Raw genomic sequence first — 25,143 nt, forward strand, 5'->3', positions numbered from 1 at the left:
GAAGACACAAAATGAAGGATCCGACTGACTGGATCCAAAACTAAGGAACCAAAGGGAGAGCCCTGCAACAGACCTGGCTCTCTCCCTAACTGCTCAGCCTATGCAAAAATCTCAATGGTAGATGATCGCATATCCTCGTTCCTCTACTGTATAACACCTGAACACCCTATAATAGTGAGGGGACACGACCACCGGCTCGAAACACTTGATACGGAGGGAGTCAGGGTCACCTGGGATCCAGCAAACAGGAAAACACAAATGAATGAACAAAACTTATCTGTAGAAGACTCAGTAGTAGCATCCAGCATGCACACACTCCAGGAAGTTGTACAAACCGCAAAGTGATGCAGTATGGGAAGGGATTTAAAGGGATGCAATCAGTGCAACTACATGACAGCTGAGAGAGGCTAACGAGATGAGAAAACGAAAGCAAAACAAAAGGAACCTCAAGGAGGAAGTTCTGAAGAACGTCCGTCAGAGCTTCTCAGATGTCTGGTGGTGACAGGTTCCCCTCTACCATAGAGAACCACCCTGACCCGTCATTCCCGAGAAGCCGCCAAGGAAAGATCTTGGAGGAGATGGAGCCCCAGCTACACCTAGGCCACATGGTAAACATGGTGCCGATATCAGGAAATTTACCTCAGTGGCTGATCAGGAGTCAACATTGCAATCTGCTCCAGACACATGGGAATCAGATGGTGCCTTCGGGGGTGGAAGCCCAGACCGAACCATCGGGCCTGTCATCTGCATTGGAGGCGACTTTCCCCCTGGCAATCTCCCTGCCCTCTATGGTTATTGCTGTTCCCTTCACAGAATTAAGGACGTTTTTTTCGGCAGTGGCACAGAGTAATATGGCCTTGACCACCCTTAACACTCTTATGGGAGGTGTGAAGGAGGATGTGAACTTTATTAGGCATGATCTGCAGTGCTGTCGAGGGAAGGGTGAAAGAGCTGGAGGAACATGTCCCACTGCTGAAACAGGATATGAAAAGAATGATCAACAACTTTGTGGCGGTGGCCGCTAAAGCGGATGTTATAGAAAACAGGTTGCACAGGAACAACTTGAGAGTTATAGGAGTTCCTGAGAAGATGGAGGGCGGTGAGTTTTTTGAGACCTGGTTGTTAACAACGTTTGGCAAAGACTCTCTCACTGCCCTTTTTATGTTGAGAGGGCCCACAGAGTGCCAACTAGGCCACTGCCTCCAGGAAAACCCCCCCTCCATCCAGTCTTGATTCCAATATTACATTATACAGATAAGTACATTATTCTGCGCAAAGCAAGAGAGATGGGGCCTATGGCGGGAAAAATCTCCATCTTAACAGATTTTTCAGCTGACGTACAGAGAAGAGTGCAGTTTCAAGTGGCGTATGAGAGCCTTGTACCTCCCATATTCTATGTTTTATCCTGCCTGACTGCGACTTGTCACTATGAATGCTACAACACAGGCTTCTGAATGGTTGGATGCCAATAAATCCACGAATGGACAGTAATTAATGCCTGGTTGTATCTGAGTACTGTGCATGATATACAGTAATATGCTATTGTTTTGCAGGCTCTTTATAGTTTTGGTATTTCATTGTTTCTTGTTCTTATTGGCCTACTATTATAGTGTCTAGGCACCTGGGGATACATGTTGATTTGTGACAGTTGTTTCTATGCCGGATGTCAATACTTTTATTCTGGGCATGTGCAGGAATATTGAGGTACTATGCACTATGTTTATGGGTATAGGCGGGTTCCTTTAATGCCTACATTAGGCTATGTGGTGTTCGCTCTTTTCCGCATGACATGAAAAATGTTTGTGTTTTGTTCTCTTTGGTTTTCTCTTTTTGTTATGGGTTGGGACCTCCTCAGGGGCATACTATTAGTGATGAGCAGGATTGCCTTTGCTAGTCATTCTTTGACTCCTTCATATTGGATTGTATGTAGCACTCATTAGGGGCTGCTTTCAATATTCAGGTCATGGCCTGATCTGTTGATATGGCAGTAGTGGTTACTGTAGTGGTGTGGAATATGCGGGGCTTGGGGGATGCCAACAAGAGGTATACGATCTTTAATGCTTTAAAACAATATCAGCCACTCAGATGTCCTACTAAATGGAGTATCTGGCTCCACGGTGAAAGAGAGCTTTATATCCTTCGCTTACTCTTATTTGGCGCAGACCTACCAAGACCGCTTTCCTTTGTCGATTAAACAAAAATGAGAGACAAACATTGGGCATATTACCAAGGGGGAATGGGAAAAGGTCTTAGCGTTAATACCTTAGCTTGCACTTTCTGAAAAGCATGGGATGTCTCGGTTATGTATGCTTCACAGAGTATACCGTACTCCTGCATTTCTCCACAGAATTGGAGTGAGGGTGGATGACAATTGCCCAAGATGTGGGGGTGCTGGGGCACACCTACTGCATATGATGGGGAATGGGAGAAACTGAGAGGGTTCTGGGATTCAGTTATCTCTCGTGTTAGAGAAGTATTTGGCATCTCTATTCCAGCTTTTCCTAAAGCATGGTTGTTGGGTATTCTCACTAATATGGCTATGAGCGGACAGCTATACCGTGGGGTACAGCGGATGCTTTACCAAGCCAGGAAGTTGATAGCCAGGTACTGGATCCAACCTCTTCCACCAACATTCCTGGAATATCTCAACAGGATGAATGTCATTATTCGGAGTATATTTAAAGAGAGGTACTGTGAGCAAATTTGAGCAAATTGTGTGTCCTTACGGAGAGGGAGGGGACAGTCACGAGATGGCTGTTAGTGTATGGATAGTTGGAGATAAGTCATGTGGGTTGGGGAGACCTACTGTAATATAATGTGCAGGCTTCCGTATGTGAATTTTTTTGTGCACCTCTAATTCTTATTTAATCTTATATTTTTCTTTCCTCTTATATCTTTGGACTGGTTCTATGGCCCCTGAGGGGTGGGATCAGGGTGGAGGGAGGTAGGGATTCTTGTGGGACTTCTTTATGCACTGTTGTATTTTGTGCGGTTTCATTTTTGTCTTCTCTTTCTGTATTAATCTTTAATACAAAAGCAATAAAAATGATTTAAAAAAGAAGCTAATGGAGCAGCCACATTCATGCCTGACCAGTTCGTTCACCTGGAGGGTGGTGGTGATGGGATCCCAGTCTTGTAATCTGGGGGGCTCCCAGCAGTAGAATCCCCTCTGATTTAATAGTTATCCCCTAGGGCAGGCATCCTCAAACTGCGGCCCTCCAGCTGTTGTAAAACTACAACTCCCACAATGCCGTGCTGTAGGCTGATACCTGTAGGCTGTCCGGGCATGCTGGGAGTTGTAGTTTTGCAACAGCTGGAGGACCGCAGTTTGAGAATGCCTGCTCTAGGGGATCACTTTACTTGACCGTAATATCCCATTAAGCCATTTGTACTTACTTTGTCAAACCCCAGCTCACATGTAGACTGAGATGCATGCTGAAAAGTCTCCATCTGCTCCTGTTCATCATGGACATCCCATAAAACATCCCCAAAGTCATCATCTTCTTGAACTGCAGGATCATCTTTGGCATCAGGGTCAGAGATCTCAACACCTAACAAATCCTGCAATGAAAAAAAAAAAATTGTCAGGACATTATCTCAAACATTCCAAGAACATGCCAGAGTAAGGGCCCATTCACACGACCGCAATTGTGGAAAAGAATAGGACATGCTCTATATTTTTTGTGGGGCCGCATCCGTAGTTCAGTTCCATTGAAATGAATGGGTCTGCACCCGTTCCATAAAATTGCAGAACGGGTGCGGACTCATTCATACGGCTGTGTGAATGAGCCCTAATGCTGAATCTTGAAAGAGGCTGGCTGTAGTATCCTCAGCTAATCTGAAGCAATTATTGACTATACTGGATAGGACGTGCTGAATATTATAGAGCTAAACTCAACGGATGCGGCCAAAGTGCACTGTCTGTACTAAGCACTACAAACAGAGCAGATGAGAGCTGGGATGGCGCTCAGGAGAGTGCAGCAACCTCTTCGTTCCATAGATCAGTAGAGGTCTCAGTACCCTGATCATAACACACAAGTGTTATCCACTCCCTGCTGTATGTAAACTGGTCTTTCTTGATGTTGTGTCCATAATTAGTGTTGAGAGAACTTGTGGTTTCAAATTCGGCATACAAGGTTCGGGTTCGGATTATGTACAAATACCATTATGGATTCCGCTACCACGGACCAGAAGTTATGGTCCATGGTAGAGGAATCCATAATAGAATTCTTAGATAACCCGAACCTTGCATGCTGAACTTGAAACCACAAGTTCGCTCAACACTATCCATAATGTCTTAACTTCATGCATCTTTGTTGTGCAGTCACTAGAGACCACAATGATATTTTGGCTACAGTGACATCCACTGCAGAGACTGGTTGACATGGCCGCAGGGACATTAAAGCCTAGTGTAACACACGACCTGTGCAAAATTTTAATAAGTATATTAAACATTTGACAATTTCTAACTCCTTTAACCAGTACAATCTTATTTAAAGGGGTGTTCCCATCACAGTGTAGGTCACAAATATCTGACAGTTGAAAATCCAAGAAGTAGAAATTGCCTCTATAGACTTGACCCCATGTCCTGCCTGGTGAGACAGCCACTGCATCCATGTCTACAATGAATGAAGAATGAGGCGATGCCTATGTGTGACTTTTGTCATTCACTTCTATGGGGGTTAAGTGACTAAAGGTATTCAGCTGTACAAGTGAATGGAGACAGAAAACCCCTTTATTCATATACCACCTGGATGCGGCAGACGCCTCTCCAGGCGAAGGGCCTTTTTGTTAAAATAAGTGTAGGTCCAAAAGGTGGGACCCCCATCTACAACATACAGTATCCTACACATGTATGATGGCAAAGTCCCTTTCATTCATACAGGCCCAATAATTCTAACACATGAGCAATAGTGGGCAGGGATGTCCGCATGGATTACCTTTATTACAGATAAGGCAGTTCTAAAAATGTATCACAATACCGATTGGATCACAAGCAAATTGTCCCATTTATGCCTATTTACTGTTTAACATGCATGAGACCTTACATACCTGTTTTATGACTTGCTCTAGATGACAGTAGGTTTTATAAGCCCCTTCTTCAGGCTCTCCATCGTGCTCAATAATCTGAAAAATGCATATTGTAAAAAATGCTGGTAATTGTAGTTTTTAGAGAGAGTTACAAATCCACGAAATCTATAAACTACTACACATCTAGTCTGCCATTAATATGACTAAACATGCACCTTTTATAGATAGGGTATTAAGGAGCAGAAAATTGGTTGCGGCACTGCCAAGAAAAAAACGCTTATTATTTATGCTACTGAAGGCTTCCTAGCCACTCAGTGCACCTTAGCTTTTCAGTGCTGCCCACTCCCCTCAGTGCACTGAAGCTCTCGTTTGCATGAAGACATTTTTTTATTTTTTTTCTTGGGAACACCACAACCAATTTTCACGAGGCAGGGTCAACCCTACAAGACAGTATGCCTGGTCTAATCCAGTTGATTCTGCTGACAGGTGCTCTTTAAACATTTCTCACCTTTGTTTTATTTGCTTTATTCGGATCCTCCTCCATTAGCTGCTGGATGCAGTCGGAGATTCCTGCGCCATCCTCCGTTTTGTGATAAACAATTCTCGGCTTGCCCTCAGTATTTTTCAGGAATGCTTCCTTACAGTCTTCCCAGACAGAACTGCATTGTACGCTGCGAACAAGGCTTAAAATGAATGAACTGAGACTAAACAGAAAGTTCTCAAATGGTAAAACACTAAACTAGATGTGAGCTTCATATACCGTGACCTACAAGACCGATGCAAAAATTCTAATAAAAAAAAAGTCCTCTCCACGGAATGAAATGACACAGTACGGGAATGTTCAAGAGGCAGAATTTTCATATATTCCACACTGAAATTTGCTCTGGCCTAAAGGACACTGCTGTAGTCAAGCCCCGTGTCTGCAGGCAATACAGGCCACGTACATGGACCTCCAAGAAGAAAGATTTCTGGCCCAGAGCACCAGTCTACATTTCATTTTTTTCAGCTGAACTATGACTACTTGATCTGGTTACTACAACTTCAAAGAATGGTAATTCTGCATTTGATAATCTAGAAAGTCTAATAATCCAGCACCTGTTTCCAGCAACAACAAAAAAAAAACGGAAGGATTAAACTTCTTAATTAAAACAGTTATTTGGTTGGATCCTCCACCTCTGTTACTGAACTGACCTGGAAAGGCAATCACTTGATATAGCTAGAAAAAAAAGGGATGTTTTATAAAAGAGGTTCATGAAATGGAAATGCGATTCAGAGTGGACAGGCTGTATAGTATACTGCTGAAGGGCGCCGCGACCTCTTTATAGGCACATTGTCACAATCATCGCTCACGTGGCCTATTTGCAGCTTAGTCCTATTCAATTGAATGGGGGTGGGCTGCAATACCAGGCACAGCCTTTATACAACGTACGGAGCTGTGCCTGGTGACCCGTGAGGAGGCCGCATCACTCATCAAAGCGCAACGGCCTCTTCCCCTGCAGTTTGACGGGGTAATGGGAGTGAGACCCCCCCCCCTTAAGTATAGGTCACCAGTACTGTACTCTTGGAAAACCCCTTTAAAGAACTTCATTGTATATCAGTTTTTGATGCACAACATCTATTTGTGAATTGCCGCACGCTGAGCAATACGCCATTGTAGGCTGGATGCAAATCCGGTAGTGACCAGTGACACGGCCATTCTTAGCCTCAGATTTTTCCACGCCTTACCTATCGAAGGAGGAACGCATAAATATGATCACCAGGGAACTTTTCTCAATTTCCCACTTTCGCACAGCAGCATAATAGTTTTCACATTCCTCGGGAAAATGCACCACCTGGAAGGAGTAGCCCAACGTTTCACACATCCTCTGAAGCTTTGGAGAGTGTTCCTACAAGAACAAGCAGTAGTTTATGGTCTAGTAACACATTCTCATCAAAGCTGCTTTCTACAACTTTCTATGTGTTCTCACCCTCAGGAAAACGTCCACTTCAGTCTGAGTATCCTTCGTGTTTATCAGATAACAGCGCACAGTATTGCTCCACAAAGACTGAGAGAAGAGAGGTGTGACCTGTAGTAAGCTGGCCACCGCTGCATCCCAATCATCTACAAAGTGTGGAAAAATGGAGCCATCAAATGTGCTTAACTAAATAAGCATTACTTCTTCTATGTAAAGTTAATTTACCTCTGTTTACATTTGCAAATGGCCCTTCGACATCAATAGAACTGTGAGCAAACTCCGGGCCCCGAAACGACTGCTGAAGCTGCATCATACTGCCCATGGATGGCTCGCTGCCTAAGGCTCCGCTGGTCCAGTAGTCACACTGCGTTCCCGGGACTTTGTATAATAACACGTTAAAAAGGTTAACATCAAATAGACGCGCGTCTTCCTACACACCATGCCTGCCTCTATTTGATGAGTATTGTATTATTTTTGATGCCACGTTTATTGTATGTTATGATTTATGCACTTTTCTGGTGGCTTACAATTCTCCAAATTTAGGACTTGGTGATTATATGGATGTGTCCTAATACATGGTTGTATTGTATACAATGCTTTTACATTTTTACCTTGGTCTGCTTAATAAATAATTTTATACCGGTAGCTATAGATGTGCAACTTTTGTAAGCGGTTTTGCACCTTTTAGGCCCCTTTCACACAAGCAAGTTTTCCGCGCGGGTGCAATGCGTGATGCGAACGCATTGCGCCCGCACTGAATCCGGACCCATTCATTTCAATGGGTCTGTGTACATGAGCGTTGTTTTTCACGCATCACTTGTGCGTTGGCTGAAAATCACAGCATGTTCTATATTCTGCGTTTTTCACGCAACACTGGCCCCATAGAAGTGAATGGGGCTGCGTGAAAAGCAAGTGCAGATGCGATGCGTTTTTCACAGATGGTTGCTAAGAGATGTTGTTTGTAAACCTTCCGTTTTTTATCACGCTCGTGAAAAACGCATCAATGCGCATTGCACCTGCACGATAAAAACTGAACAACTGGAATGCAATCACAGGCAAAACTGAATGAACTTGCCCTGAGAAGGTTAAGCTTTCGGCCCCGCTAGTATTACTTTGGCTACCAGAAGGGAGTTTTAAACCGAGAAAAACGAGCCTAGCGACCCACATGATAACTGCGGCTAAACTCCTGATCCCCCTGAAGTGGAGGGATGAGAACCCCCCATCAATAGCGTTGTGGTATGAGAAGATGGCGTATCTATGCCGTATGGAGGAGATGATCGGTTGGGAAAATAAGACCAGGAGCGCCTTCCTCAAAGTATGGCAGCCGTGGATAACACATATGTCAGAAAAGAGTCAGATGGACATGAAGGTTTAACCCAATTACTAATTTGGGGTATCCAGACACTCAAAGCTCCTTTAATTCTCTTTAGGATTATGCTACCTCAGAATAGAATACGCTTTTGGTCATCCCCCCCCCCCTCCCTTGTTTCTGTTGTTACTCTATCCTTTACTGAGTCTGGTTATACAGTGTCCAATGAATCTGCTCGATGTCTTAACGTCAGGAATTGTGTTCCATGCCGCCTGTGTTGTCAGGCATTTGCCTCTGATGCTGTACTTATCTTTGCCTTTGTCATGCAGGAACCCAGTTCCCTGAGGCACCGCATTACTATATATGATTGCTGTACTTATTGATCTTTCTGTATAACATAAGTGTATGCTTGTCCTTCTTTATCATAAATTTCTCAATAAAAAGAGATTTGTTAAAAAAAACTGAATGAACTTGCTTGCAAAATCACACATTTTTAACTGAATGCATCCGGACCTAATCCGTATCGCTCGTCTGCCAGGGGCCTTACTCTACACTATAATCAGGATAGGTCATCAATATCTGATAGGTAGGAGTTCGACTCTCAGCACCCCTACAGATCAGTTGTTGGAAAGGGCGGTGGTACTTGATGCTGTCTCATCCTTGCCTTCTGACGTCACGTCCATTGGTTGTATGGCATTTCTGCAGCTCAATCTCATTCGAGTTATTGGGATTGAGCTGCAGTACCGAGATCAATCACTACACAATGTACAGCACTAAGACTGATATGCAATGAAGAGGCCACAGCACTTTTCTGAAAGCTGCAGCCTCTTCAGACTGCTGATCATCAGGAGTCAGATCCCCACCAATCAGACATTGATGACCTATCCCAAGGATTGGTCTTTAAAGAGGTTCTCCGCTTCCATGAGGAAATTGAACAACAAAGGAGATCTGCCAGCAATAAAGGCATGATCATTAGTTACCTGGCAGATCCCACACCACTGCTGTGTTCTCCCAGCCGGGATCGGTTTACCTAGCTGCAGTGGTGATGTCACGTTAACAACACTTTGCTAGCCTCAGTGGTGCACCAAAGAGGACAGTGATTGGCTGCAGTGGTCAAGTGTTGTCGACATAAGGTCTTAGATGTAGCCAGGCAAACAGATCCAGAAAAACAAAGTGGTGGTGTGAGATCTGCCTGGTAAGTAATGATCACTTCTTTAATGCTGGAGGATGCCCTATGTTGTCTGGTTTACTGCTGACACCGGACAAACTCTATAGCTGTAAAGTTAAAATGTTTAAAAAACTGTCAGTTCACCATTTGCTCCCTTTAAGTGACACATTTTACACTGTACAAACAGTAGATGGGACACATCTAGAGTGAGAGTGTTAGTTTACATGTGGACAGATAGCTGTAATGGGACACATAGGGGGTCATTTACAAACAGATATACGCCACTTTCTTTGCGTATATCTGGTGCAGATTCTGTTGCGCGCTATGTTGTGGCAGAATCTACAATTTCTTCCCCGCTTACACCAGGTTTAAAAACGGGGCGTGGTGTGGGCAGCAGGCCCGTATCATTCATCATTTTCTACCCCTGGTTTAAGCTTAGAAAATGGTGTAAATGTAATACAGCAAGAAAACTGTCTTATATTTAGAATCGGCGGCTGATACGCCAAAGTTATGTAGAGGCCAGCACCTCTACATAACTCTGGTGCATCCACCGACTGCACAGAGGATTATTAAGTTCGGCATCGAAAAATGCCAGTCTTAATAAATGTGTCCCATAATTCGTATTTGGCTAAATAACCAGATTTTCCCCTTTTTCAAATGAACTGAAATTAAATCTGAATTATGTGGCCACAATAAGGATACTGAAATACATCTACATTATAGCCATCTGAAACCAGCCTGAAGGTAGACTTTACTTAGTTATATACAATATAAAATATATATATATCAATAGAGATTGTAACTCCTAGGTTCTCACTGCTAAAATCCACACTCCAAGCATCCATACTGTAGGTCACCAGCCAAGTCTAAAGAACTCCAAAATAATAATTACCCGTCACTTCAGTGTCATTGTCATCAGTATCCGATTCACCAGGGTCAAACACTTGCATTCCATGGGCTTGCAATCTTTGAAATTTGGCCTCAAGGTCTCTTTTGGCTCTGAGTAAATCCTGGATCTCTTTTTCTTTTGTTTCTCTAAAGATCTGTTAAGACTTATTACAGTCAGGTTCTAATCATTTCATGGATTAGATGATATTAATACATATATACTGTATACTTCTATACTTTTGGAAGTCCATAGCAGTGAATAGAGGGCGACCGCGCATGTGTAGCATGCTCTTCATTCACGTCGGAGCCCCACTTTTGAGATAAGAGTGGGTCCCAGAGGTGGGACCTGCACATATCATACATATATAAATTATACTGTATGTATGCCATAAAATGTCTTTAGATAAGTCCTTTACTGGTAAAAGAAGTAGTAGGAGCAAGAAATAAAAGGTGTCAGCTACAGTTAAATTGTTTTGTGAAATACTCAGATTCAAATAAAATACAGTATTTTTCATACTTTTTTTCACCCAAAATGTGTGCTTCCATTATGAAAGTGGTCATTAGTATAGGGGAGTGGTGAATATAGCGCCCCTGGTGCTGGCTTTACTCGTCGCTCCCTGGTCTTCTTCTGGCGCTGAAATGCTGTATCCTGACTGATCGGAGGTCTGATTAATAATGGGGGTCTGTTCTAAGGCCTGATTAAAGGGGTTCTGCACTTTCAATTAACTGATGATCTATCCTCTGGATAGATCATCAGCTTCTGATCGGCGGGGGTCCGACACCCGGGACCCCCGCCGATCAGCTGTTTGAGAAGGCAGCGGCGCTCCAGCAGCGCCTCGGCCTTCTCACTGTTTACCGCCGGGCCGCCCGCCCACTGACGTCACGACTTGTATCAACTACAGTGGGCGCGGCTAAGCTCTGTTCACTTGAACGGAGCTTAGCTGCGCCCACTGTAGTTGATACAAGTCGTGACGTCAGTGGGCGGGCGGCCCGGCGGTAAACAGTGAGAAGGCCGAGGCGCTGCTGGAGCGCCGCTGCCTTCTCAAACAGCTGATCGGCGGGGGTCCCGGGTGTCGGACCCCCGCCGATCAGAAGCTGATGATCTATCCAGAGGATAGATCATCAGTTAATTGAAAGTGCAGAACCCCTTTAACATTGAGGGTCTGATCTGTGGTCAGATTAACACTGGGGGTCTGATTTGTGGTCAGATTAGCATTGGGAGGTCTGAGTAACATTGGGAGGTTTGATCTGAGTTCTGATTATCACTGGGGGTTTGATATGAGGTCTGATAACCATTAGGATGTCTGATCTAAGGTCAGGTGTAACAATGGGAGTATGATCTGAGGTCTGATTAATATTGGGAGGTCTGATAAATATTGGAGGTCTGATATGAGGTCTGATAAACATTGGGGGTCTGATCTGAGGTCCGATTAAAAGTGGGGACATCCCACCCACTGTCACATGAACCACTGTAGCCACACATTGGACTCTGCAGTAACATTTCCCCAAGCAACACATGACTGCTGCAGCAGTGCAAGTGATGGCAAGAGGGATGTCACACTTCCACACTGGAACAAAGAGCTGGTGAACAGGTTAGAGGCTTTCCTTTTTATGTTAAACACATTCTTAGCAATTACTGACTTCAACTTGAGGGTCAGAAACCCATTTAATTCTAGATATAATACCTAGGTCATATTCTAGATGTCATACCTGCCCTATATTGTGTTACAGCTGCCATTTTGGTCCACTTCACTCATTTCAGACTCCCTATACTGGCAGCAGAATGTGGCTCACCTTAAACTGTCTTTTCACCTTATCTCTGTCATGTTCAAAGGTAGCAGCTCTCTCCATAGCCTGGTATTTGGCTTCAACCGCACTCTCCTTCTCTCTTAGGATCTTCTGGTATGTCTTCTGAAGTGCCTAATACAGAAAATCATATTAGATGGAAATGTATTCCTACTAATTCACCCTATGTAAACCACCAATGAAAAAGCATGTATGCAGAAAGCACATGACTATATCTGCCGAAACGAAAAACCCAGATACCACTGGTGCCAACTTTAGGCTTGGGTCACATCTGCAATGGAGCCTCTGTCGCAGATCCGATAAAAAAAAAACAAGAACAAAATCGGGCAATATGCCAAAGTGTTTTCTCTGGTAAAATGTCAGTCTCTAAGACAGAAACCTGTTGGGCCTCTATCTCGTCCATGAGGTCTGTCGGGTGCAGCACGTATCACATGAGTTCTTGAACTGAAGATGTGCATTTATGGTTTAGGGCACTTCCTCCTGGTTTTGTACCCATCCAGTACACCTAGAAGCTCTCACTACAACCTGCCCAGTAAAACAGGTAGCTCTACACCCACTTTCCATGTTATATATTAGCCGGCCCCTCTACTTCCTTCTAGGTGCATTCAAAACGATGAATGTGACATGTTTTTCACGGTCAATGTGCCAGATCGCATGACAATTCCCCCCTATGTGTGTTGTCATAAGTGACACTGTACATCAATCTACACACACGGTTACTGACAGCGGAGGTGTGGTTTATACAGTATATGTATGCCGTTTGAAAAAATGTTCTTGGGCCACTGCAAATCCACTGCCCTCAAGTGGACCAGCAGCGATGATGTACTGTAGGCACTGTCTGAGATGGTGCTGGCCCAGCTGATCGGTAGGAGTGCCGGGTGTCAGAAAGCTCATCAATAAAAATAACTTGGACAACTACTTTAACCACTTTCCGTCCGCCCATAGGATATAAACGTCCTATGGGTGGATCTCTATTTCTGAATGGACGTTTTAAAACGTCCGTTCAGAAACTGCAGCTGCACGATTGGTTGCCCGCTGTCAGTGACAGCAGGGCAAACCAGAGAGAAGGCAGGGACAGTGCCCAGGTGTCCCTGCCTTCTAGATCGCTGCATACACAGCGCTCACCGGAGAGTGAAAAAAGGGTTGAAAAAAATCAAATAAAAAAAGTTTCACATGTAAAAAAAAAAAGTCCCCAAGTAAGGAATAAAAAAAAAAATTTTAAATAGAAAAAATAAAATAAAATAGACATATTTGGTTTTGCTGCGTCCGTAAAAACCAGCTCTATAGAAATATCACATGACCTAACCCCTCGGGTGAACACTGTAAAAAAAAAAAATAAATAAATAAAAACAAGCAATTTTTGTCACCTTACATCACAAAAGGTGCAACACCAAGTGATCAAAAACGCGTATGTCCCACAAAATGGTACCAATAAAACCGTCACCTCATCCCGCAAAAAATGAGCCCCTACATAAGAAAATCTCTCAAAAAAAAAAAAAAAATATAGCTCTTAGAACATGGAGACACTAAACATCATTTTTTTGGTTTCAAAAATGCTATTATTGTGTTAAAGTGAAACAAATAAAAAAAAGTATACATATTAGGTATTGCCGCGTCCGTAAAAACCAGCTCTATAAAAATATCACATGAGCTAACCCCTCAGGTGAACACCGTAAAAATAAAAAATAAAAAAAATAAAACTGTGTCAAAACAAGCAATTTTTGTCACCTTACATCACAAAAGGTGCAACACCAAGTGATCAAAAACGCGTATGTCCCACAAAATGGTACCAATAAAACAGTCACCTCATCCCACAAAAAATGAGCCCCTACATAAGAAAATCTCTCAAAAAATAAAAAAAACTATAGCTCTCAGAACATGGACACATTAAAACATAATTTTTTGTTTCAAAAATGCTATTATTGCGTAAAACTTTAATAAATGAGAAAAAGTATACATATTAGGTATCGCCACGTCCGTAACAATCTGCTCTATAAAAATGTCACTTGACTGAACCCCTCAGGTGAACGCTGTAAAAATAAATAAATAGAAACTGTGCTAAAACAACCAATTTTTTTGTCACCTTGCCCCATAAAGTGTTATAATGAATGATCAAAAAATCATATGTACCCAAAAATAGTACTAATAAAACTGGCACCTTATCCCCTAGTTTCCAAAATGGGGTCACTTCTTGGGAGTTTCTACTGTAAGGGTGCATCAGGGGGCTTCAAATGGGACATGGCATCTAAAAACCATGTGGAGTTCCTTTTCTTCTGCGCCCTGCCGTGTGCCCATACAGCAGTTTATGACCACATGTGGGGTGTTTCTGTAAACCGCAGAATCTGGGTAATAAATATTGAGTTTTAAACGCAAAAACACAAAATGCAATCACACTCTGCAACCAGCACTCTGCCCTGCCTTTATGCTGGATGTTGAATAAGGCATTGGTGTACATTTTGGCCAAAGCGTAATAAGCCACTCACCACGTCAAGGTCGCCTTCATGAGTGGTCCCTAACACTAGTTCCTACCTTTTATGGGCCATGACAGCCACACAAAGTCCAGGGAGCGCAGGTACAGCATGCACGCCAAGCACACTCTGCTTTTAACCCTGTCCGGTACCATTACAGTTTTCATCGGATCCAGGGATGCAAGTACCAACATGCATGCTGAGCCCACTATATACTTCTCCTGGAGCCAAATGGCTACTGGTAGGTGCTATATAAGCAGACTCAGTTTTATACTGACTTTAAAACCAGCCTCCAGGGCATACTAACTGGTCAGGTGTGCATGACTGCATGGAGATCGCCATGCCTCCAATATATACTACATATATTGAGTTTTGTTTGGCTGTTAACCATCGATGTGTTAAAAAAAAAATATTGATTAAAATGGAAAATCTGCCAAAAAAGTGAAATTTTAAAATTTGATCTCCATTTTCCTTTAATTCTTATGGAACGCCTAAAGGGTTAACAAAGTTTGTAAAATCGGTTTTGAATACCTTGAGGGGTGTAGTTTCTACAATGGGGTCATTTATGGGGGTATCCACCATGTAAGCCCCACAAAGTGACTTCAGACCTGAACCGGTCCTTAAAAAGTGGGTTTTGGCAGATTTCTTAAAAATGTGAAGAATTGCTTCTAAACTTCTAAGCCTTCTAACGTCCTAAAAAAATAAAATGACATTTCCAAAATGATGCCAACATAAGGTAGACATATGGGGAATGTTAAGTAATAAATATTTTATGAGGTATCACTTTCTGTTTTAAAAGCAGAGAAATTGAAATTTAGAAAATTGCGAATTTTTCAAATTTTGGGGTAAATTTGGGATTTTTTCATAAATAAAGGTGAAATATTTTGACTCAAATTTATGACTATCATGAAGTACAATGTGTCACGAGAAAACAATCTCTGAATGACTTGTATAAATAAAGGCGTTCCAAAGTTATTACCACATAAAGTGAGATATGTCAGTTTTGCAAAATTAGGCCTGGTTAGGAAAGGGGCAAATGGCCCAGTTGGAAGTGGTTAACGCAATATTTTGTTGCACAACCTTTTGAGGCAATCACTGCAATAAAGTGATTTCTGTAAGGCCCCATGCACACGGCCGTGGAACTGCGGCCTGGATCCCGCCTGAGAGCAGGAGCGCACGGCGTCACTGTTTGCTATGACGCCGTGCGCTCCCTGCTGCCGGCACAGTACAGTAATACACTGGTATAGATCATACCAGTGTATTACTGTATTGCGGCTGCAGCAGGGAGCGCACGGTGTCATAGCAACCAGTGACGCCGTGCGCTCCTGCTCTCAGGCGGGATCCAGGCCGCGGTTCCACGGCCCGCACACGGCTGTGAAACACGGCCGTGTGCATGGGGCCTAACTCTCAATGATACTTCTGCACCTGTCCACAGGTATTTTGGCTCACTCTTCATGAGCAAACTGCTCGCTCCAGCTGTCTCAGGTTTGGAAGGATGCCTTCTCCAGACTGCATGTCCCAGCTCCTTCCACAGATGTTCAATAGGATTTAGATCAGGGCTCATAGAAGGACACTTCAGAATAGCCCAGTGCTTTGCTGTCTGCCATTCTTGGATGTTTTTAGCTGTGTGTTTTGGGTCATTATCCATGACCTGCAACTGAGATTAAGCTTTCTGACACTGGGCAGCACATTTTGCTTTAGAATGCCTTGATAGTCTTGAGATTTCATTGTACCCTGCACAGATTCAAGACACCCTGTGCAAGATGCAGCAAAGCAGACCCAAAACACAAATGAGCCTCCTCCATGTTACACAGTAGGTACAATATTCTTTTCTTTGTATACTTCATTTTTGTGTGAACACAGAGCTGATGTGACTTGCCAAAAAGCTCCAGTTTTGACTCATCTGTCCAAAGGACATTCTTTTCAAAGCTTTGTGGCTTGTCAATGTGCATTTTGGTAAATTCCAGTCTTGCATTTTTATGATTTGCTTTCAATAGTGGTTTCCTCCTTGGTCGTCTTTCATTAAGTCTACTTTGGCTAAGACAGAGACAGATGGTGTAATCTGATACTGATGTACCTTGACCTTGGATTTCACCTCTAATCTCTTTGTTTTTGGGCTCTTTGGTTACCATTCGTATTATCAGTCTCTTCAATTTTTCATCACTTTTCCTCTTGCAGCCATGTCCAGGGAGGTTGGCTACAGTCCTGTAGACCTTAAACTTCTGAATAATATGTGCAAATGTAGTAACAAGAACATTAGGCAGTTTGGAGATGGCCTTTACCTTTAACATGTTTGTCTATAATTTTCTTTCTAATCTTCTGAGACAACTCTCTCCCTAGCTTTCTTTGGTCCATGTTCAGTGTGGCCAAATAGCAGTGACTACTTTTCACCTTTTAAAATAGGCAGACTGACTGATTACAAGTTTAAAGACACCTGTGATGCTAATTACAGGACACATCTTAGTTTAACATGCCCCTATGGTCAAATTATTTTAAATGTTTTCTAGGGGTACCATTATTTTTGTCCAGGTCAGTTTGATTTTTATTATTATTCTGTTGAACCACAATTCAAAAGCTATGTCTTATTTCATTAGCTGATTTTAATTAATTATTACCTTTCTCAGTTTCAAGTTAAGTTATTTCAGTGACCATTGTGGGTTTTTGTTTAACAGCAGGGTACCAACTATTTTGTCCACGTGTACATGTGTGGTCAAATTTTACGTTTGAAATGGAGGATCGTAAACACAAAGCTGCCCCCCTTCCCCACAAATAAATGACACTATATGAAGCAGCCGTAACTCAGCATAAATGCATTTGAAATTCCAGAGCCATCACATGCATATAAACCATTCGCTTTACACACCTGTAACTCTGCCCTCAGCCGTTTATTCTCCTCATCCAGTTTCACCTCTTTCTTCTGCATGGAAGCAATCTCGTTATTCTTGCTAACCCGGAATATCTCATACTCCTTCTTAAGTCGTTCATATTCTGCAGCATATTCCAGGTCCACTGAGGCAGTGGATTTAAAACTGGCTCCAATAACCCTTGGCCCACGTCTGAAAGAACTGCGGAGAAGACGGGCCTTGGGCTTCACTTCTACAGGAATCTCACAAGCTTCTCCCCCTCCTCCGCCATAAGTATCTTCAATCACCTCTCCAGGGCTCACCAGGGAAGACGCTGTCCCCATTGTGGCAGGTCAGGATCTCTGGGGGTTTCCGCTAACTTACCATCTCAGGGCATTCTGAAGGACAATAATAAAAAAAAAACTGTTAAATATATAAAACAGATGAAATGATTGAAGAATGTCACTAAACAGTAAATCTTCAACAAACTTATTACAAAAATTATGTGAAATACAAGAAGTGAAAAAGCCATCTAATCCATCATGTCAGTCCGGGTTGTAGCCACAAAATTGAGGCCACGGATACAGTTAAAATTAGGACATCCCCTGCCACAATCCCCCCCCCCCCCGACACCAGATGTTTTCATCGGCGCATAGGGAGAAGCAGCAGCGGCAGTGCGGGGACCAGGGGCAGTGCAGGGAGCTGGCTGGGTCTCATAGGCAAACTATCAGTGTATTACACTGTGTAATACATTGACAGTCAATGCAATGTATTGTGCTGTACTGAAACAGGGATCAGACCCTGTAATGTTGAAGTCCCATAGTGGGACAAAAAAAAAATAATAATAAAAAAGTGAAATAAAAGTGTTTTTTTTACAATAAAAAAAAAAACCTTCCCATAAAAAGCAACATATAAAATTGTAAAAAAATAGAAAAAATAAATCTGACATATTAGGTATCGCCGTGTGCGTAACAACCTGCTCTATAAAAATATCACATGATCCACCCTGTCTTCTCAACACCATAAAAAAATAAAATTTTAAATAAAAACTGTGCTAAAAAAAGCCATTTTTGGTCACCTTTCATCACTAAAAGTGTAATACCAGGTGATCAAAAAGTTCTATATTCCCAAAAATAATACCAATCAAATCGTCATCTCATCCCACCAAAAAATGAGACTCTAACTAAGACAATCGCCCAAAATATAAAAAAGATATGGCTTTCAGAAAATGGAGACATGAAAACATCATTTTTTGTTTCAAAAATGCTTTTATTGTTTAAAACCAAAATATATATATGAAAAAAAAAACCACATACATATTATGGTAGGTATTGCCGGGTCTGTAACAACCTGCTCTATAAAAATATCACATGACTTACCCTGTAAGGTGAAAACCGTAAAAAATTAATAAATAAATAAAAACCGTGCCAAAAAAAAAGAATCTATTTTTTGTCACCATTCATCACAAAAAGTGTAATACCAAACAATCAAAAAGTAATATGTACCCCAAAATAGCACCAATCAAAACATCACCTCATGCCGCAAAAACTGAGCCCCTACATAAGATAATTGCCCGAAAAATATAAATAATATGGCTTTCAGAAAAAGGAGACACAAAAATTGCTTTATTATGTAAAACTGAAACAAAATAACACTAAAAGTAGACATATTTGATATAGTTGCCTCTATAACAACATGCTCTATAAAAATAGCACATGATCTAACCTGTCAGGTGAACACCGTATAAAGCAAAACAAGTTTAAAACTGTGCTAGAACAGCCATTTTTTGATTACCTTGCCTCACAAAAAGTGTAATAATAGAGCATTCAAAAGACATATACCATATTTTTCGCCCAAAGCACTGGCCCATAAGACGCACCTAGGTTTTTGAGGAGGAAAATAGGAAAAAAAATATTTTTAACCAAAAGGTGTGCTTTTAGTGGGTTTTGAAGTAATGGTGGTCTGTGCATGACACTACTATGGGGGATCTGTGGATGGCACTGTTATGGGGGGAGGTGATCTGTGGATGGCACTGTTATGGGGGGAGGTGATCTGTGGATGGCACTGTTATGGGGGGAGGTGATCTGTGGGTGGCACTGTTATGGGGGGAGGTGATCTGTGGGTGGCACTGTTATGGGGGGAGGTGATCTGTGGATGGCACTGTTATGGGGGGAGGTGATCTGTGGATGGCACTGTTATGGAGGGAGGTGATCTGTGGATGGCACTGTTATGGGGGGGTGATCTGTGGATGGCACTATTATGAGGGGGTGATCTGTGGATGGCACTGTTATGGGGGGTGGATCTGTGGATGGCACTGCTATATGTCACCCACAGATCCCCCACCCCATAACAGTGCCATCCACATATCCCCCAACCCATAATAATGGCATCCACAGATCTCCCCCCCCCATAACAGTGCCATCCACATATCCCCCACCCCATAATAGTGGCATCCACAGATGCCCTAATATACCGGAGCTACGGTAATCCTGTGGGAGGGGCCGGTGTTATGCAAATGCAGCGGGGCCGGTGCAGTCACTGTACTCTGGCCCCACCGCTTACTCACTGCTTTATTGCCTAAACATTTTATAATAATAGCGTTCATTGAAGTTCCGATCCCCAGCCCCATCTGTACTACTTACTAAATGTGCTGTAGCAGGCAGAGCAGGGCGGCCGGCAGGCCGTAACTCACTGACGTCACTTGCCTGCGCCGCCTACTTTATTCATAAAGTAGGCGGCGCAGGCACGTGACGTCAGTGAGTTATGGCCGGCCGCAAGCCCTGCTCTGCCTGCTACAGGACATTTAGTAAGAAGTAGTACAGATGGGGCTGGGGATCGGAACTTCAATGAACACTATTATTATAAAATGTTTAGGCAATAAAGCAGTGAGTGAGCGGTGGGGCCGGAGTACAGTGACTGCACCAGCCCCGCAACATTTGCATGACACCGGCCCCTCCTCCCTCCCCCGTCCAGCTGATGCATCGCAGACTGCGATGTAAAATGGCAGCATTCGCCCCATAAGACGCAGGGGCATTTTTCCTCCACTTTTGGGGGGAAAAAGTGCGTCTTATGGGGCGAAAAATACGGTATACCACAAAATAGTACAAATAAAGGTGTCACCTTATCCTATAGTTTCCAAAATGGGGTAACTTTTTGGGAGTTTCTACTCTAGGGGTGCATCAGGGGGTCTTTAAAGGTCATATGGCAACTTAAAATTATCCCAGTGAAATCTGCCCTCCAAAATCCATATGGTTCTCCTTTCCTTCTGCGCCCTGTCGTGTGCCCATACAGTAGTTTACGACCACATAACGGGTGTCACTGTAAACTACAGAACCGGGGTAATAGACATTGATTTTTTTTGGGCTGTTAACCCTTGATGGGTTACAGGGAAAAGGAAAAGAATTAAAATGGAAAATGTGCAAAAAACTTGAAATTTAAAAATGTCATCTACTTTTTCCTTTAATTCTTGTGGAACACCCAAAGGGTTAACAAAGTTTGTAAAATCAGTTTTAAATAGCTTGTGGGCGTGTAGTTTCTACAACGGGGTCATTTATGGGTGGTTTCCACTATGTAAGCCCCACAAAGTGACTTTAAAATTTAAGTGGTCCTTTATGTAAAAATTTAAAAAATTTGCTTCTAAAATTCTAAGCTTAATAAGATCCTAAATAATAAAATTACATTTACAAAATGATGCAAACATGAAAGAGGGCATATGGGAAATGTAAAGTAATAACTGTTTTATGATGTATCACTATCTGCCTTCCCTCGTGTGAAACAGCCCTTAAAAGCAGATAAATGCAAATTTTGAAAATTGCTAATTTTTTCAAATTTTCTGTAAATTTTGTATTTAATAAATAAAGGTGAATTATATTGACTAAAATGTTTCACTATCATGAAGTACAATGTGTCACGAGAAAACAAACTCAGAATGGCTTGGAAAAGTAAAAGCATTCCAACGTTATCACCACATAAAGTGACACATGTCAAGTTTCCCCCAAAAAATTGCCTGGTCCTTAACCCTTCATGACTGGGCCCAAAAAGGCCTGGCAACTTTTAGTGATTTTGTGCATGTGGTGGTTTAGTGACCACAGCTTTTTAATTAGTTTGACTACCAAAATAATTTGTGATTTTTTTTTTTTACTTGACACTTAGGACTTTTTATTAGAATGTTTTTTAGAGTTATTTTTTCTCATTTAGGTTTAATTTGGAAGAAAACAGCTACTTATTATTAAAAAGATATAATTTAAAAAAAATACTTATTTCTTAAATATATATATAAAAAAAAACATGTATAGGTTTGAGAGAACGGGGCGACTATGGTGACAGTTTCTGTTATAGACAAGAAAAGAAGAAAAAAACGAAGAAAAAAAACACAGCGCCTCATGTGTGGTATCGTCTTATAAATAATATAATATTAAGTGCGTAATTCGCTTACCAGATGCTGTTGTGAAGAGTCACAACAGCTGTAGATGCTTTGGCTGGTATCTATCCCCACCAGCTTTAAGGGGATGCCGTGCTGCTGCCTGGGCCTCTTCCTGTCTCGATAGTTCCAGGAACAATTAGTATACACGTAAACACAAAAGTGGGAGACCACTATCCGGCGCTGCAGGCATATAGATGAGTCTTCAGGTTTTATAATGAATTTTTTATTTAGGTCAACGCGTTTCAAGGGCGGAGTGCCCCCTTCGTCAGGACAATTCACAGAATGCAAACTTGCTTGTGATTAGAACATTTAAAATACTGTTTTGGCGGGTTAATCAGAGGGAGGTACAGAGATAAGGAGGGGCGTGTTTAGTATAATGAGGCTCCTAGATAGCCTTCAATTACGTCCATTAGAAGAGGATACTGGGATATGTATATACTTGTATCTAACATGTGAAGGAGTGGGCTACAGTTGCGCTAAACTGGGCGCTACATATAGATACTTATTCCCTATTCTAGGTTGATACATTTGATACAATTTATTAAACCTGCGCTCTCTTGCGCTGGTATCTCAGAGAGACACCAGCACACGGAGTTCTACACAGAGCCAGAGTCATCTCAAGCTCTCTGCTCTCCCTGTTTGCAGCGATCCTCCGTATCGGCTGCTTCATACAATACTGCCTGTTATATGAAAAACACCAGCGCTGCTCGATCTCTGGACTGGAAGCGGTAGCAAGCGCTGGTGCTAGTGTGATCCCATTTCAGCTAGTATAATAGCCCTGCGGGATGCTGGGCTCCCGTTTCAAAGGTTTCACAGGTAGTGGGGTGATTCCTGTGTGTGCCTTTATTTGGATGCCTGGTCCTGATATCCATCATATGTATAGGCTGCCGGTCTGAAGCGGAGGTGAGTGTAAACTTGCAATTGGGGCTGGCCAGTCTATGCCAAAGGGATTAGCACATTGTTGTTATTATTATTGTTATCACCACAATCGGTCCCCAATTGTCTTTCAGAAAATCTTATGGATTGTGTCTAAATGTACTAAAACTGTATATATATATATATATATGAGAATTAAACCAATAATTCTCATTATATTCTTATATGCTATGATAAAAACAGTAGTAGCAGTAACAATAGGTCTCTGCAAAAGATGGATGGGCTCATAGGGGACACAGATAATAGGGGCAGTAATATAGATGGATAGATAGATATATAAGACATATAAAATTATACATTTAAAGGTATATATAAAAATGTTTTCTCTAAATGTGAAAAATTAAAATAGTGATAGCAATAATCATAATAATATAAATAGAAGTAAGATGAACATGAGTAGGTATCAATGTGAAAAAAAAAATATATAATATAACAAAGATAAAAATAAATATAAAAATAAAAATAATAAGATTAAAATAAAAAGAATAAAAGTAAAGATAAAAAATTGACTCATCCAGTTGCACAGGATTAAACATAGTAAAATCACATACAAATACAGTAAATGTGCATAAGGATGGATGTATGTATGTAGTGAAAATATATATTCTCAATATTCTCTATCCTAATTCTGCTGGTTCTAATTTTATATGGACCATTATCATAGAAAGTTTATACAGGCATATATACATGTGTATATAAATACACATATATATATATACACCCACACAAGCACTTGTATACGCACATACATATACATACACATGTAAGCAAACATACCTACACACACACATACACACACAAAGTTGTGCGTCATTGTCTCTCGGATATGTATATATTGTTGATCATTATATAATCCTTATTTAATATTATATATGTGTATTATTTCTATTATCACAAAGATCTCATTCATGTCTTTCATAGGATAGTCTCAATGATTTCATTTCTGTTAGCAACTGCATTTTTTTTTTTTAACTTATATTTTAATTTCTTTTTGGCACATAATATGTCCCTCAGGAGCTCATTGACTTGAGTTTTCACTGTAACTGGGGCCTCTATGGGGAGGCAGGTATTTTCCTCCCAGTGTGTGCTGCTGGACTGATTAGCAGCCAGGTGAGGTCAAACACTGGACTGGACTCATGTGCCAGTCCGGGTTTTAACAACACCTAGCTGCCTTTAAAAGACAGCTGGGTTCAGCAGAAAGGATCTCTGTATTGGGATCTGAGGCTTGTGCTGGGCTTGGAGGTCTGAGACCAGTGTGAGGGGAAACAGGCCGCCTAAAGTATGTTCATGGACTCTTTAAGGCAGAACTGCCAGCTGGGTGTAAACTAACACCAAAACCAAAAGGTGACTTTTTGTGTTGAATGTGACTTTGTTTACAAACTTGCCAAGAGTGTGAATAAACACTGAACTATTTGACTTAAGAACTGCTTGGTGCCTTTATACTGCGTCCACCTATCCTGTCTACCAGAGCGAATCCCCACAGGGCATGACACACAGGCAAAGCTGATCAGGGTCTCCTTAGACCCTGCAGCTGTGCTCCTGCCCCTGCTCCAGACACCCCCGGCGGTCACGTGACCGCCGGGACTAAAAGAGCTCTGCCGCTTCCTTCTACCTGCAACATGCGCTTGTTCAGCGCTCTCCTGATGGCACAGGAGAAGGCAGAAGTGGTAAAAACTGCTCCTGTCTTCTTCTCAGGGTCCCTGCTCTGTCTGTTTGCCGGGACCTAACCTGCTCCTGCTAGATTGCAGGAGCAGGAGCTTTAATCCCAGCGCTGATCAGCAGTGGGATGAAAGTGATTCCTGTACGTGTATATACGTGCTACCTTATTGCTGGTGATATCTCTCCAAATCCAGGCCCCCCTCAGCAAATCCCCACTATTACCTCCATGTCCCACTACAAATCTCCTTCTATAACCCCTTAAACCGAATAACCATTCCTCTGACCCCTGCTCCTTTGGTTCCTCTTGCAGGAGCATTATGGAATACACACTCTGTCTGTAACAAACTGTCCTACATTCATGAACTTTTTATCTTTCAAAAACTTTCTTTCTGGGTCTCACAGAAACATTGCTGACACCCTCTGACACCTCCTCCCCTGCTGCACTCTCATATAGTGGATTTCAATTCACTCACACCCCCCGCCCCGGCTGCAAACATGGTGGAGTAGTTGGTCTTCTCCTATCAGACACCTGCTCTTACAGCCCAACTCCACTGCCACCCTCCATTACGCTCACCTCATTTGAAGTACACTCTGTTCACAACTACTCTCCCTTCAACCTTCAAGTAGCCGTCATTTACCGCCCCCCAGGCCCAGCCA

At 42.2% G+C, this 25,143-nt stretch overlaps 1 protein-coding gene across 3 annotated transcripts in view; it reads right to left on the minus strand.

Moving 5' to 3' along the window:
* The window catches only part of NPHP3 (nephrocystin 3), a 64,420-nt gene that overhangs the window by 34,476 nt on the left and 4,801 nt on the right, over positions 1–25,143 (minus strand). The window contains exons 1-10 of one of the 3 annotated variants that reach the window (XM_044295833.1): positions 21,904–22,003; positions 17,489–17,866; positions 12,146–12,271; positions 10,356–10,506; positions 7,212–7,364; positions 6,999–7,132; positions 6,757–6,917; positions 5,540–5,702; positions 5,053–5,127; positions 3,397–3,561 (exon numbers count right to left, since the gene is read on the minus strand). In XM_044295833.1, the coding sequence (XP_044151768.1) occupies positions 3,397–3,561; positions 5,053–5,127; positions 5,540–5,702; positions 6,757–6,917; positions 6,999–7,132; positions 7,212–7,364; positions 10,356–10,506; positions 12,146–12,271; positions 17,489–17,812 (1,452 nt within the window). In that variant the 5' untranslated portion in view covers positions 17,813–17,866; positions 21,904–22,003. Of the gene's footprint in view, positions 1–3,396; positions 3,562–5,052; positions 5,128–5,539; positions 5,703–6,756; positions 6,918–6,998; positions 7,133–7,211; positions 7,365–10,355; positions 10,507–10,868; positions 11,149–12,145; positions 12,272–17,488; positions 17,867–21,903; positions 22,004–25,143 lie in introns of those variants that run through there. The other 2 variants (XM_044295832.1, XM_044295834.1) reach the window with 2 other exon arrangements.

The sequence above is a fragment of the Bufo gargarizans genome, chromosome 5 (genome assembly GCF_014858855.1).
Source record: "Bufo gargarizans isolate SCDJY-AF-19 chromosome 5, ASM1485885v1, whole genome shotgun sequence".
Lineage (NCBI taxonomy): Eukaryota > Metazoa > Chordata > Amphibia > Anura > Bufonidae > Bufo > Bufo gargarizans.